Source organism: Microchirus variegatus (assembly GCF_963457635.1).
Source record: "Microchirus variegatus genome assembly, chromosome: 13".
Lineage (NCBI taxonomy): Eukaryota > Metazoa > Chordata > Actinopteri > Pleuronectiformes > Soleidae > Microchirus > Microchirus variegatus.
The window spans coordinates 24,157,787-24,172,102 of NC_139814.1; the positions used below are offsets into that span (position 1 = coordinate 24,157,787).

Here is a 14,316-nt window from a genome sequence, read left to right on the forward strand (position 1 = left end):
AACTCCAACAGATAAGGTGTTTTCTGGGTTTTATTTATTTTTTAAGGCAGGCTTGTGTGAAATGTGTATTTTCCGACTTAAAATAAACAGCACATGTCATTTTGGTGGATTTATGACACACACATAACATCTCTGAGAGTTTTCTCTCATCAACACATGAAACCATCTCAGTGTGACTAAATGCACATGTTTTCATTGTTCATTGTTTTTTTTGCTGCTGCTGAAAGAGCACAGCCAAAGCTCACATCCACACACACACACACAAACACACACCCACCATCCACTCCAGGATTATGTCATCCTCCCTCCCTGCCTCCCTCCCTGCCTACCTCTTTGACGTGCGTGTGGAAGGCGACAGACATGTCCAGCAGCACTTTGCGCTGCTCCACGCGGCGCACAAAGTCCTGGATCCTGTCTTCGAGCTGGTGGGCGGCCTGGTAGATCTCCTCCGGGTCGCACTCACCCGTCTGGGCCAGCTGCTCGGCCGCCTCCAGCAGCTTGTCGGCATTGGTGTACGTGTTCTGCAAACACAAGACAATGTACAACGTGAGCAAAGATGTCGCACAAAACGAGCGAGCAAAGAGAGACGAGTTTGTGTTTGTGTGCAGAGGTAGAGGAGAAACGGATTAACAGGATAAGCAGAAGGCAGAGTCAGTGATAGTGGAGCTGCGCTGAGATAACAACAGCAGCAGCGGAAACAGTGACAGTAAGTGGATGAAGGTGAGATAAAGGGGAAGGGAAAGAAACAAATGACTTCAGGTAAAAGCCCTGTATTGTAAGCATAACATGAAAAAGAAAATAAAGGTTGAGGAATATGACATTATGTTTAGTTTAGACACATTTAATTTCTACCACCTTTTAGTGCGTTTTTGATTTAATTATCTATTCCTTTATTGACATCTGCCAGGCAGTATATGTTTTCGCCGGAGTTTGTTTGTCTGTCTGTTAGCAACATAACTCAAAAAGTCGTGGCCGGATTTGGATTACATTTTCAGGAAATATCCACAATGGGACCAGGCACACGCGATTAAATGTTGGGTGTGATCCGTAGGTGTTATCACTATTTTTCTCACTATTATCTGGGGGGCTGAGCTGCCCTGGCGGAGATCATCGCTCTCCGACTGATTCTAGTTTTAGTTAATTTCACTTCACTATATCCTCTTTTTAGTTATAGTTATGTATTGTTACGTTACCAGTGCTAACATCTCTCCTCTTCTGTTGGTGTTGTTTTGGTATTAACTCACTGTTGAGATCTATGATGGCATTTCCTCAGTTCTGTTTATTTTGTTATATATTTAAATGTGGGGGTTTTTGAGCAGATGCTTTCATAAAAACCAAAATAATGTCCACAGTGACCACAGCATCTGGCTAAAACTAGAAGATCATGAGACGAAGTGGCTCCTCCTCATCCTCCAGTCACATGAGAATAATCCGTAACTTAAACAGCAATATAAAAACCCTTTTTTTAAGCTCAATATGGAAGCCTGAATCACATGAAACAATTCAAAGCTGTAGATTTCAGACTGGTTTTCTTGTGGTTAAAATTAAAAAAACTCCTCTGATCAAAGTGCTACATCAGTCCCGTACCTGTGCCACTTCCTCAAAGTCTTCATGCCGCTTCTGTAGCGCTCGGGCTCGATGCAGGGACTTCCCCACACCTGTGTGTTTGCTGAGGAAGGCCTCGCCGTGGTTCTCGATCCAGTCCAGCACCTGTGTGTGTGTGAGCAGTTAAAAGAGAGGAACATGCTCTGCTCTGTGTCCTTCACAGAGACACAGCATCTGCATGGACATATGACCCAATTCAATTGCCATAGCAACAGTTGCCATACCAACATTCTCCAGAATGCCCGGGATTTTTTTTTTTTTTTTTTTGGACCATTATGCAACCGTCATATTTTCATTTTCATATTGAACCGTTTGATTACAACAGACTCGTTACAGAGAACATTTACATTTCAGGCGTTCGTCCAACGCTCCTCTCCACAGAAATGCGACGACTATGAAGACGTTAAGGTTACAGCAACTTTGCTCTAGGACAATCTGATAGGAAACATGGCTGCAAACCCTCTATTAAGAGCACGATACCCTGCTATTTTCAAATTATGGTCTAATCCTCACATCGTATACTGAGGGGGGGGGGGGAAATGGTCCTAGAATGACGTGTTTTTAACAAATGTGTGCATGCATAAAAACGTAATAATACCTTTTTTGTATAGCACCTTTAACAACAACCGTTTACATTACATAACAATACATACACACATATAAACAGTATAAATATAACATTAAATTGATTTACGGTGCTTACAAAGAAAGAGAAATTAGATAAAATTATAAAAAAAGATAAAAAGACAGCATCACATAAATGCCAGTCTATAAAATCTCATGTGTGTGTGTGTGTGTGTGTGTGTGTGTGTGTGTGTGTGTGTGTGTGTGTGTGTGTGTGTACCTGCTGGACGTCCTGCTGAAAGACGCAGAGCTGCAGACGTTGGTGCAGACGCACTTTGCGGTGCTGCCAGATGTTTTCCAGCTGCCTCTGGTGGTGCAGCACCTCGTGGATGATGTCCAGGACGTGGTGCACGGCTTTGGAGTAGTTCGCCGACGCCGTCAGCGAATCGGCGCCGCCCGGGGTCAAAGGGCGCTGCAGTTTGTCCAACAGGGCTTTGCCGTCCTGGCTCACCTGAGGTGGGAAAACGCAGCCATTTCACATTTTTTGCAAAAACAGCCAAAAGGTATAAAGTAATATTTGACTTGACTGGCAAATATAAATATAAATGGATGAATGCCTGAGGAAGCCATACATGTAATTTGAGAAAAAGAATGAGGAGTTATCTCTTCACTGTCCAGTTCTACTGTGCTATTAGACATTTATTAACAATATTTCAACACGAAAACCTTTTATTTGGACACAAAGCTGCATCAAAAGCTGCAGAAAAACACACAGCACGACAGAGATGTCAGGCGATTAGAGTTGGGCTATATAAAAGATATACAAATATATCGATATATTTTTAAATGGGATATGGAATTAGACCATATCACATTATCACATATATCCATAATATTATAGTTCCTTTAGATTTATTCATGAACCAGGTGAAGAAACCTGTGTTTTATTTGTAAAAAGAAATATTGAAAAAATTCAATAGAACGACTTGTGACTTAATTTCACAGCTCTCACTTTGCGGAAAAAATATCAGGATATATATCGTATATCGATAATCAGCCTAGATATATCGGGATATGGCTTTTGGTCCACACCACCTAGCTCTATTCACGATAAAAAAGGATGATAAAAACGCAAAAAAGTAAAGAATACACAAAACAAAAAGGCAAGACATGACATTAAGTAAAAAGCCATACAGGTGCATTGAAGTAAACTTTGTTTGCACCAACAAAGTCGCCATAGCTACGATCCACACACTCTGGACACACGCAGCCTTAATCCTTTCATATCATCTCTGTGTACACAAGTATTAAGCGCGCTCTCACCTCAGAATAGGCGGCGGTGATGTGTTCGTACAGGCCCTGGTGATGGTGAATGGCGTCTTCCAGGTCCTGAAGCTCGGAGGGCAGATCCACCTCGCCGCACGCCTTGCACCACGAGTCCACGTTGCTCATGTACTGCAGGGTGACAAACGCACTCGCACTTAGTCAAAAGTGCCACTATTGAACAACGGTGAGCATTTCACCAGAGACACACAGCGCTGCCATATACACACACACACACACACATAGATCCTTATGTTCCTCCCCAGAAGTCACATGCTAGTCAGATGCTCCACATCAAGCCTATATTTTTCTGAGCAGCGCTGCTATTTTTGGGTCTGAAAGTGCAGAAATATCTCTGCGCTGTCTGAAAACCTCTCCCAGAGAATTATCTACGGCTGAATGTGCGGTTTTGGTGACTTCCTGGAACATTCAGTGATAACCCCGAGGGTGGGAAGGGGAAAACAACAACATCAACAACAACAAATAATGAATATCAAAAAGCTTGTTGGAATAAGATTAAAGTAAGGTTAAAGTAACACCTTTATATATGTAAAGAGTAGTAAAAAGCTGAGGTGACATCTGTGGGGAAAAGCCGTTTCAAACATGAAAGGCTGGTGTGTCACGACTCCAATATTCCAGGTCGGAAAAGTTTCCTAGTTGGAAAAACATGGCCGTGTTTGCCATTGATCGTTCCATAGTGGCCTGGCTAATGAGCACACACAAATGCACATTTATTATTGTGTATATGATTATGCAAATGTGTGCTAATGCTATGCATAATGTTTGGCTTTTGTAGTTTTAATGAAGGCGGGTTTGATAGTTTTACAACGCAGAAAACGGTAAACATCTGTGTGAATCATTACAACAGAGACCGAGTTTTATACATAATGTTGGATTTTAACCATCAAATGATGTGATTTCTAACTAGTGCTGGGCAATAGGTTAACACACGATGCGTTTCCATGAGGACTGACCGGAAAAAGACGTGCGTGACGTCGTGTTTACGTGCAGCGTTTACCAGTTAGCTCCGTTATCTGCATTATTAAACGAAAAGAGCAGCGCTACAAATAACCAGCGTACCTGTGTACTGCGTATATGTGTGCCTCTGTTTTTAAAGTTTAGCGTTACTTTAGAGATAACCGGGAGTCACTCAAAACATGACGTCACGTGGGTCTTTTTTCTGGTCAGTCGTCATGGAAACGCATCGGGCGTATTTCTAACTCACCTGGTCGCATTTCTGGTGGAAGCTGGCCGACATCTCCAGCAGCGTGCTGCGCTCGTCCAGTGCTGCGGCGAACGCCTTCCACTCCTGCTCCAGCTGACCCGAGATCTGCTTGATCTGCTGCGAAGCGTAGTGACCCGACTCCAGCAGCCGGTTACCCACTGACATGATGCGGTTGATGTTGACGTAGACGTTCTGTGGAGCAGCAGCAGCAGGAGGAGGAAGAGGAAGAGGAAGAGAAACCGAGAGGTGAAGAGTGAGGGTTGTGGATCATGAATTCACACCGATCGCAGAGTGATGAGTTAAAAATATTTTTTGAAGAAGTGGTAATAGGGATTAAATTGAAAACTGAAAGTGTGTGTGTTTGTGTGTGTGGGTTTCATAATGGTTACGCAAGTTTGACTGTGGATAAAGAACAGATAACTTAAAGCCAGGTTGTGCTGTGTTTAGTGAACACAAGCATCTTTAAACTAACACAAGGTGAAAGGTTGACACCAAGTGAATTAACTGAGGCTTTTTTGTTTCAGCTTCTTAAATGTGAATATTTTCTTCGTTTCTTTGCTCCACATAACAAAGAAATCATTAAAACTGAATCATTTTAGTTTGTGGACAAAACGAGACGTTCGAGAACATCGTCATTTCCAGGTTTGACAAACACTGAGCAATGTTTTTTAACGTTTTCTGACATTTTACGGACCAAATGATTCATCGATTAGGAAAATAATCGCTAGTTGCAGCTCTAAAATAATGTAAAATGTCCGTTTAAGGGACACAACATGACGTTTTGTGATTTTCACTTATTTATAATGTCCAATGTCAATTTTAAGAGATATTTATCAGTTACTTTTTGTCACGGTTAAGTCCTGTTGGAGGGACATAACATGCCCTTATCTTATCTTATATCCCTTAGCTTAGGGCTAATTTACTAGATGAATTTAGAAAATAATCGACAGATTAATCGATAGTTACGTTAGTTGCAGCTCTAACTAGAACACAGGGCAGCGTGTGTGTGCGTGTGTCTTACCATGCAGTTCATAGCAAAGTGGTTGTGCTGGGTTTGCAGCTCTATAGCGTGGGGGTGGTTGTTGCCAATCTCTGTGTAGCCTGCCAGGAACAAACCCTTGTTGTGCGTGATCCAGTCAAACATCTGAGGCACGGGGATGTACACACACACACACACACGCACACACACACAGAGGGGGAAAAAAAAAAAAAGTTAAGCCAAGTGCAAACCGAGTGAATGAAAACACAGACATAAAGCTATGGCAGCACTGTTTACTTTGACAGATCATCGCTGGAGCAGGTGAAAACAAACAGCTCACACTCGGACACGCGCGTATCTACACGCGAGAGTGTGTTTATGCGCTGCTGCTGCTGCTGCTGCTGCAGCGTGCTCACTGCGAGTTGTTGTTGTCTTTTCAAGCCATAATACAGAGAAATGGACTCTCCCTCGATCAAAAGTAGCCTCTCAGGCTCTCCTACAGAACAACCGTGGTGTCCTAGCAACAAGCTCCTACTACCGCAGTGTATCCAAGACTGCAGCTCCTTCACTCTCTCTGCTGCTGCTGCTGCTGCAATCTGCTATTTTATTCCCCTCATTCAAACATGCATATCTGAATATATATATCTCTCTCTCTCCGTCTTCTTCCAGCTTGATGCCATCACCTGAGCTGACAGCTGAGGGTTAGTTAGAGTAGGAGTCTGTGCACCTGCAGACTCCATCTCTCACCTGAGGATGGTGAGGTGGAGGCTGTGTTTTTAGGAACGTCCCAATCTCAAGATCTGAGCCGATCATTTTACCACTTCATTGATCATTCATGTAGCAGAGCTTTTATACGGGGGCATGTATTTCATATTACCTATTATTTGATAGGGAACATTTGAATACAAAGCCTGGTTTTGAGCTGCTCTGGTTCACTCTGTCCTCTCCGTTCTAAGTGCTGTGTCGAGAGAGGAGTTCTAAACTTGAGTCGGTAATATTAATCACTTTACTGACAGCGAGCGTTTGGTGTATTGTGCAGCTCTGTAATCTGGATCAGGACTCAGTATCAGCAGATACACAGAAGTGATCGCGATCGTTGAATTAAGGGGAACATGCATCCATACGGAGCATAAATCAATGCTCCTCTGTGGCTGTAATCTATCGGCAGCTGCCTGACCTACAGTGATCACCAACAGCGCTGATAGATTAACGCCGCACCACACGCGGCTGCCGCTCGCACCGACCTTCTCTGCGTCCTGCTCAAAGAGGCGGAGCTGAAAGCACTGGTCCAGCTGCAGCTTGCGGATGTGCCACGCCTGGTGCAGGTGCTGCCGGGTGGAGTGCAGCTTGTCCAGGAGCTGGGTGATGCGCGGCACAAGGCCCTGGGTGTCGGCGTTGCACACCCCGCCGCCGCCGCTGCTGTTGCTGCCTCCGCCGCCGCCACCGCTGCTGCTGCCGTTACGGTTGGAGAAGGAGTCGCTGCTCTGGATGCGCTGCAGTAACCTGGAATATCAACAAAATTAACTACCATTAAATTCATGATGTGATTCAAGGGGTGTACAATCGTAGTGTGGGGCCCTGGAGGCTTTTTTCTTTTGTTGCTGCATAATAAATATTTTGTAGGGTTATTTTTTGCTGCAAACATATACTAAAAGGTATATTACAACATAGTTTTCTCAATATAAAAAAGTTTTTTATTGTTTTCTGTCCATAAACGAGGTGAAAAAGCACAATAACACAAAGTTAATCGAGTTTGTTTTCAGCCACATCATCCAGCCCTATACCAGATTCCATAAACAGGTTTTACGTGATTATAAAATGACGATATAACGGACAAAGACACAGATCCTAAAAGACAGGAACAGTGTAAAGCGTGCTCACCTCTGTCCCTCGGTGTCCAGCTCCTCTATCGGAGCTTTGATGACTTTCTTCTTCAGCGTGGCGTGCTCCTCTATCATCCTCCTGGCTCCGTCCAGGTCTTGGGGGAAATCTTTCCTCGACACCGTTTCCTGCATCTCCTCGAGCCGCGATAACATCTGCGTGGCATGGCCCGAGAACTCCTCAAACGCCACGCGCACCTGCACACAAACACAACAGCAGGAAGTTATATCATGAAGACCAATTAAATCTTTAACAATGACTGACTCTGACACTGTTTCACGTCTTGCGCACTGCTTATTATCGACTAGGATTCTTTTAAATCTCCCGTAGTGGTACTATGGCACATATATGTTAGTTATGGAGGTCTACTTACATACATTCACTTGTTTTTATGGTCAAAAACCTCATAGTTGCTGTAAATGAGCCGATAGAAATCTCTCCTCACTGAAGCTCTCGTCAGACTGAAAGCTCACACCCAGAAGACAGAACTGTGTTGTGATTTGCCAGCCGGTGTAGAGCCATCCTAACTGTCTTGTGATTGGCCAATACTTGTAAGTGCAGCTCCCCCTCTAGGCCGATGGATGCACTGCTACTCATTATCAAAACATTGTTTTGACAATGTTTAAAAATAGCTTCTTCACGACTCCCCGCCGCAGTCCCTTTTATGACAGAGTCAGAAGACACTGTCGCTCGTGAAACACCTCCACAACGGACGTTATTCTTCTTCTGCGGTTCAATGTACGCAACCGGATGTGCCCGGACTAGTGACCGGAGCAGGAGAAATGCTGTTTACGTAACCGGACCGGGTTTTTTCAGAGATCTCGCTGAGCCCGAGATTACAATAAAACACAGCGTTCTCAGCAGTGGCTGAACTGTTTGTTTAGAACCTTCAGGGCTTCTAAAACGAGGTAATGGCAGCGTAAACCGGTACTTCTGTTCCCCGGAGCTTTAAGAAGGGTATATTTAAAGAGTCTAGAGTCTAGCTTTTGACTGACAGCATGGATCGGCTCTCTGACCTCTATCCACTCTTCGTGGTTGTAGTCCAGACTGCCGTCGAAGTCTGCCGTCAGCTGGGAGGGGTCCACGACCTTTGTCAGGCCCTCGAGTGACACCATGGTGGTCTGCGTGGAAAGGACAAAAAAAACGTTAAAGAGCAGAAGCTTTCATTTCATTATACGATTTAGAGACAAACGTAGCGACTAATTTTCTTATGAACTCCCAAACAGCTTCATAATCACCAGCGGAAACTGTGCAATTAATCATTTAATCCATCGACTGCACGACTTAAACAAATAATAACATCCTGGAAACGGTATATACAGCACGACGGACGCGCCGTCTCCTGCACGCACAGTCCTCTCTTTGATCATCCGCACCTCGCGCTGTGAAGTGAAATAAAAGTCCTCTGCGCACAACAATTAACGATCATCATCTTCAAAAAAAACAAAAAACGTCTCCTTCTCTCTGTGTGTTTGGTTTCAGTGCCTCTGTGTTTCTGCTAAGCCACCTCCACACACCACCCCCACACACATGGCCAGAGATGGATGGGGAGAGAACGGCGGCGGCTACATCGCTTTGTGTGTGTGTGGGCCTCACAAAAGCAGAGAGACACACACTTTTGTCCTCGGGGGTGAAGAAGAAGAAGAAGAAGAAGAAGCAGTGCTGTGGCTCTTGCTGAAACTGTGTTTGTCTTCATTATTGTTCTGTTAATTGGTGAAAAAGAGAAGACTGTGATTACATGGAGAGGCTTCCTGCTTCTTTTCTTTCAGACTTCAAACGAAGGGAACGAAGGGAAGACATCGCAGGTGGCCAAGCAACACTCCTACATCGGATTGTCTCCAGGAATCCTGATGAAATCAATCGATCATATGTGCCAGATTAAGCACGTACGTGAAAACAAGAGTCACTAGAATGCATATTCAGTGCAGTCCAATCAATGTCTGTGTGGGATGGCGGCGCAGCTGGTGATAATTGTAGCCTGCAATAATCAATACGGTGTCATCAGACAAGAGGAGACTTCTGCGTGAGTGATCAGAACATGCTCCACGCCAGCTTTAGTCGTGAGAAGCGTATTGTGGAGAAACCCAAGAACAGTTTGTTCTCCTACGACGACGTGCAGCACATGTGCTTAAACTAATCACGACAGAGGAGCACAGCATTATCATAATAACAAGTGACAAATCAACGTTTGTGTGTAGGGAGAGTTTACAGAAGAGGCTTTAGAATTTAATGCAATGATTCTAAAAACATGCACGCATGAAAGCCATGCCATTCTGTGTTTTTTTTTGTTTTTTTTATACGTGAGCACATTAGAGCTCATCTTTGTGCTGATTTACAGCCATGAAAATGACCAGAGCGTTAAAAATGAACTCCCTTTGAACACATCGCTTAATTAGCTGTGAAAAATGTGACGCAACCCTCGACTGACGGTGTCACATGTGCCGCTGTGATCTGGCTCTGCTGTGCCTGTTTTCTGGGATGGAAATGTAATGAATTTTCTCCTCTGGTGGACAGCTGGGCTGGTGATGAACAAGTCCAGAGCAGCGGAGAGCGGAGAAAAAAAACGGTGAAACGTACCAACGACGAGCAGCTCGGGGGGAAACGGTGGTCATTATCACAGCTCAGCTGAAGGCAAAGTGAGGAGGAATGCTCGACTGTGTACTTTTTAAACACATTTCCACACGGGCGTTCAAAAGTTTGGGGTCACCTATACGATTTTTTTTGTGTTTCTCCATTAAAAGTCACACTTTTATTCATCAAAAGAGTTGCAAAATGAATAGAAAATAATGATTGTTATTCAAAATAACTGTTTTCGACTGTGCTGACATCATTGCACAAGGGTTTTCTAACCATCCAATAGCCTTCTAACGCCATTAGCAAACACAATGTACCATTAGAACACTGGAAATGTGCCTCTATACCATGTTTACCACATGAACAATGTATATAGTGTATTTCTGATTCATTTAATCTTATATTCATTGAAAAAAACCGTGTTTTTCCTTCAAAAATAAGGACATTTCTAAGTGACCCCAAACTTTTGAACGGTAGTCCATATCAGTCAGCGTTTCTAATGTACTAAAGCACGCTAAGGATGTATTAAGTATGAAAATCCAAGGTTCTTTGGTATGAAATTGAATAAAATCAATGATTTATCCGTAACGGACGACGAGGTTTGAAACAATGAGCGACGGAGAAGCGCTGCTTCAGCATTTTTCGCTAACAACCGAGTCGGCTGCCAGAGGTGCAGAGAGATGGGACCATTAAATAAAGCAGGCAGTTTATATTCTGAGACAAGAAAATAATTACAGTAACTGAAGGTAAAATGCCGGACGACGTACAGTCAGGTTACACTTACAAACATTGGTCTCGCCCCTCTTTAAAGATGTTATTTGGCTGACAATTATCGATATATACGTTGCACGACGACTCACCTCGAATTCAAACTTGGAGCTGCCAAAATTGGTCCTCTGCTTCTGCCAGAAGTTGTCCGGTTTGATGATGAGGGCGACGTGGATGCAGGACGGGAACGACTCCTGCAGGATCTTCAGCAGCGGCTTGATGCTGTCCCACTTGGAGCCGCGCATATCAACGATGACCGTGAAGCCATGTTTACACACCTCCTCGCTGCCAACGGATAGGGATCGAGGTCAGCGAGTGTAGGAGGAATTAGAAAGAAAAGAAGAGGAGGGAGAGGGAGGGAGGGAGGGAGGGAGAGGGAGGGGCAGAGAGAGCGAGAGAGAGAGAGTATAATCCAGAGAGATAGATGACGGGTGTGGGAAAGGATGAGTGAGGGATGATGTGGAGAAAAGTGGAAGGGAGAGAAAGAGGGCGATAGAAACGAAAAAGAGAATCAAAACAGGGAGATGACGCATTTTCTACATTGTGAGAAGCCTACGCAGTAAACACACCCACCCACACCCACACACACACACACACACAGAGAAACCTGTGACAAATGACTCACAAATGTGTGCAGAAATATAAAAACACAAATCAGCACATTTGTGCATCAGCACAAACCTAATTCCCTGTGGTGCTTCGGTCTCACACACACACACACAAACACAAACACACACACTTCAAAATAAGATTTGCCGTTTCCACCAATTAATTCCCAAACCTGGATTGTATTTTTGAGCATTTAGACAAAAAAATACTAATCCTTCTCCACCTCTTTTTTTAATCTCACGTCCTTCTCTCATTGCATCATTAAATCCATCTGTCCTGTTCTCCATCTCGGTGTAACAGCCTGTCACTGGAGTAGACAGCCAGCGTACAGATGTTGCCTCTCCCAAAAATAGTATACGCCACCTTCGGTTGACAACAGTTAAGACGTCGTTGTTGTTGTTGTTGTTTTTTTCTTTTTTAAAAAGATGCAAAACGCAGCCGCGGCGACGGGTTTCTCGTCCGTTTAGGACATAAAAGAGGATCATTTACATCCATATTAAACCATAAAAACATAAAGTGATGACAGAGTATAGGGAGATGATGGATGAAGGATGGATGAAGGATGGATGAGGCAGGTGCAGGATCAGAGTGAGGAGTAAACACAGCCGTGGAGAAAACAGATAGAGCTTTTTTTTTACCTGCGAGGTTGTAGAGCTACTCGTGCCACTGACTGCTGCTGCTGCTGCACTGCTCCAGCTACTGCAACACTTTGTTTTGCTTTCTCACACACACACACACACACACACACACAGACGCTTCCTCACTCACTCACTCTCCCCCCCCGTTGCTCGCTCACACACACCTCCTCACACATGCGCTCTCTGCTCCTGCCTCTTCTCAATCGCTCTCCACTGTTTTCTCTCTTTTAATCCCTCATTCGCGCTCTGCTTTTGTTATGCATCCCCGTCTCATCCCAGGTTTCCCCCCCCCCCCACCCCATCCACCACCACCTCCTCCTCCTCTACGCCTCAGCATCGTCTCCTAATGTCTCTAAAACTGATTATTGCCAGCGATGAAGCTGCAGCAAACTCACCAGTCCTGAGTAATTATTCTTTCTCTCTCCTCCCTCTCTGGCCGCTCACATGCTCGTTTCAGAGCTCTCACGTGATTGCTTAGAGTGCATCATCCACTTGATCAGTATGTGTGTGTGTGTGTGTGTTAAGATATGGCTTTTTTTCTAAACAATGCACGCTGATTGAGCTCACACAGCACACAAAGGAATAAATGTGTGTCATTCATGTGTTACCTGGGGATGCCGGCGAGGTAGGCGATCAGTCTCCTCAGGTCGTCCGTTCGTATCCTGTCGTGGTTGCTGCGTGACGGAAACGTTAATACTGGACCACCTCGTCTGTCTCTGCCGCCTGGGAACACACAGACACGCAAACATGACACATCACAACTTAAAAAAAAAAAACCTGCCATTATCAATCTAAAAAAACACAGCGTCCTCTAATACAGTAAAAAGCTTCTCTACGTTACCTCAGTGTTACATTCGTTTCACCGTCTTGGCATAAATCGAACGAGCTGATTCAATAAGCGTGTGATCGGCCCGTGGCTCGACAAGTCCGAGATGCTGAGCCCGCTAAATTAAATGCTTTTGGCAAGAGATGTACAATTGATTTCATTTTATTTTATTTTATTTATTTATTTTGCTCGACTAAAACTAATGGGGAGTGATTTAATAATACAAGAGAGAGGGACTCCAAAGAAAACCCCGACAGAAGTTATACTGTGTATAATAAACTAAAAATCATTTATTCTGTTCAAATTCACAAAGAAAGAATATACTTTTACAGAGTTTTACTGAATGCCGCGTCCACCTGAAATGTTCTTCTGTGTATGAAAAGCTGCTTTTGTGCAGTCTAATTAGTATATCTGCAGTCTGGGATCACAGCAACATATGTCTGCAGATAGCATAGTCTACAGTAGATTTGGTCAAAATGTGTTATTGTGATTTATTTGAGAGGAGGAATACTTCACCGCTTTGCATTTAGCTTTGTATCACTAGAATAGGGATAGCATTTTTGAAAAATTTTGCTTCCCGACCTCAGTTTCCCCTGAGTGGAGAAATATCTGCATTCTTTTTTTTGTTATGTGCCCACCAGTCACTCTTGGTCACTTGGTCCAAGCCTTGAAACTGCAACGCTAATTCTGCACTTTTCAGACCCACCTGTAGGGGGACGGTACATCATTCCCAGAATGTAAACGGCGTCCGCCATCTTTGCTAACAGTTACGCTAACAGGACCAAGTGTCACTGTTGGGCACATAAGATAATTCTCGACTCAGGTTGAGGTTGGTGAAGCACAATTTAAAAAAAATACTAGGCCTATTCTAGTGATACAAAGCTAAATGCAAAGCGGTGAAGTATTCCTTTAAAGTTTTTTAAAAGTCAATATTCACAGAGTAATTATTTTTAAACTTGGAGCATTACCATGGCCGTTCAACCCAAGATGGCGACCTTCCTGTAGGACTTACGACAAAGTCGTCATTGACTTTTTTGACCGTACAAACTTAATGATCGCGTGTACCAAGTTTTGTTCATGTACGTTAAACCCGTTTTTTGCGTCTGTTTTTAGCCCCTCCCACTTTCGATTTTTTAACGATTCACCGAAGCATTTTCACACGTAAATTTTCACCAGATCTGATGCGGTCGCAGAAACCCCTGAGTTTTGAGGTATATTCGGGCCTTCAAAAATGGGTTCTAAACGAACCCTAAAAAACTTTAGCTTTAGCCTCTTCAATTTGCCAACTACACAGTTACAAATCATGCTGTCGTATGTCACGTAC

The 14,316-nt window shown here is 43.8% G+C and overlaps 1 protein-coding gene across 2 annotated transcripts in view; it reads right to left on the reverse strand.

Moving 5' to 3' along the window:
• Nucleotides 1-14,316, reverse strand: part of LOC310935845 (triple functional domain protein) — a 79,484-nt gene that overhangs the window by 30,187 nt on the left and 34,981 nt on the right. For both annotated transcript variants that reach the window (XM_083899816.1, XM_083899815.1), the window contains exons 4-14: nt 12,775-12,889; nt 11,012-11,204; nt 8,594-8,698; nt 7,578-7,774; nt 6,941-7,199; nt 5,739-5,861; nt 4,718-4,909; nt 3,493-3,624; nt 2,450-2,680; nt 1,588-1,710; nt 330-521 (exon numbers count right to left, since the gene is read on the reverse strand). In XM_083899816.1, coding sequence (XP_083755942.1) covers nt 330-521; nt 1,588-1,710; nt 2,450-2,680; nt 3,493-3,624; nt 4,718-4,909; nt 5,739-5,861; nt 6,941-7,199; nt 7,578-7,774; nt 8,594-8,698; nt 11,012-11,204; nt 12,775-12,889 — 1,862 coding nt within the window. The remainder of the gene's footprint in view (nt 1-329; nt 522-1,587; nt 1,711-2,449; nt 2,681-3,492; nt 3,625-4,717; nt 4,910-5,738; nt 5,862-6,940; nt 7,200-7,577; nt 7,775-8,593; nt 8,699-11,011; nt 11,205-12,774; nt 12,890-14,316) is intronic.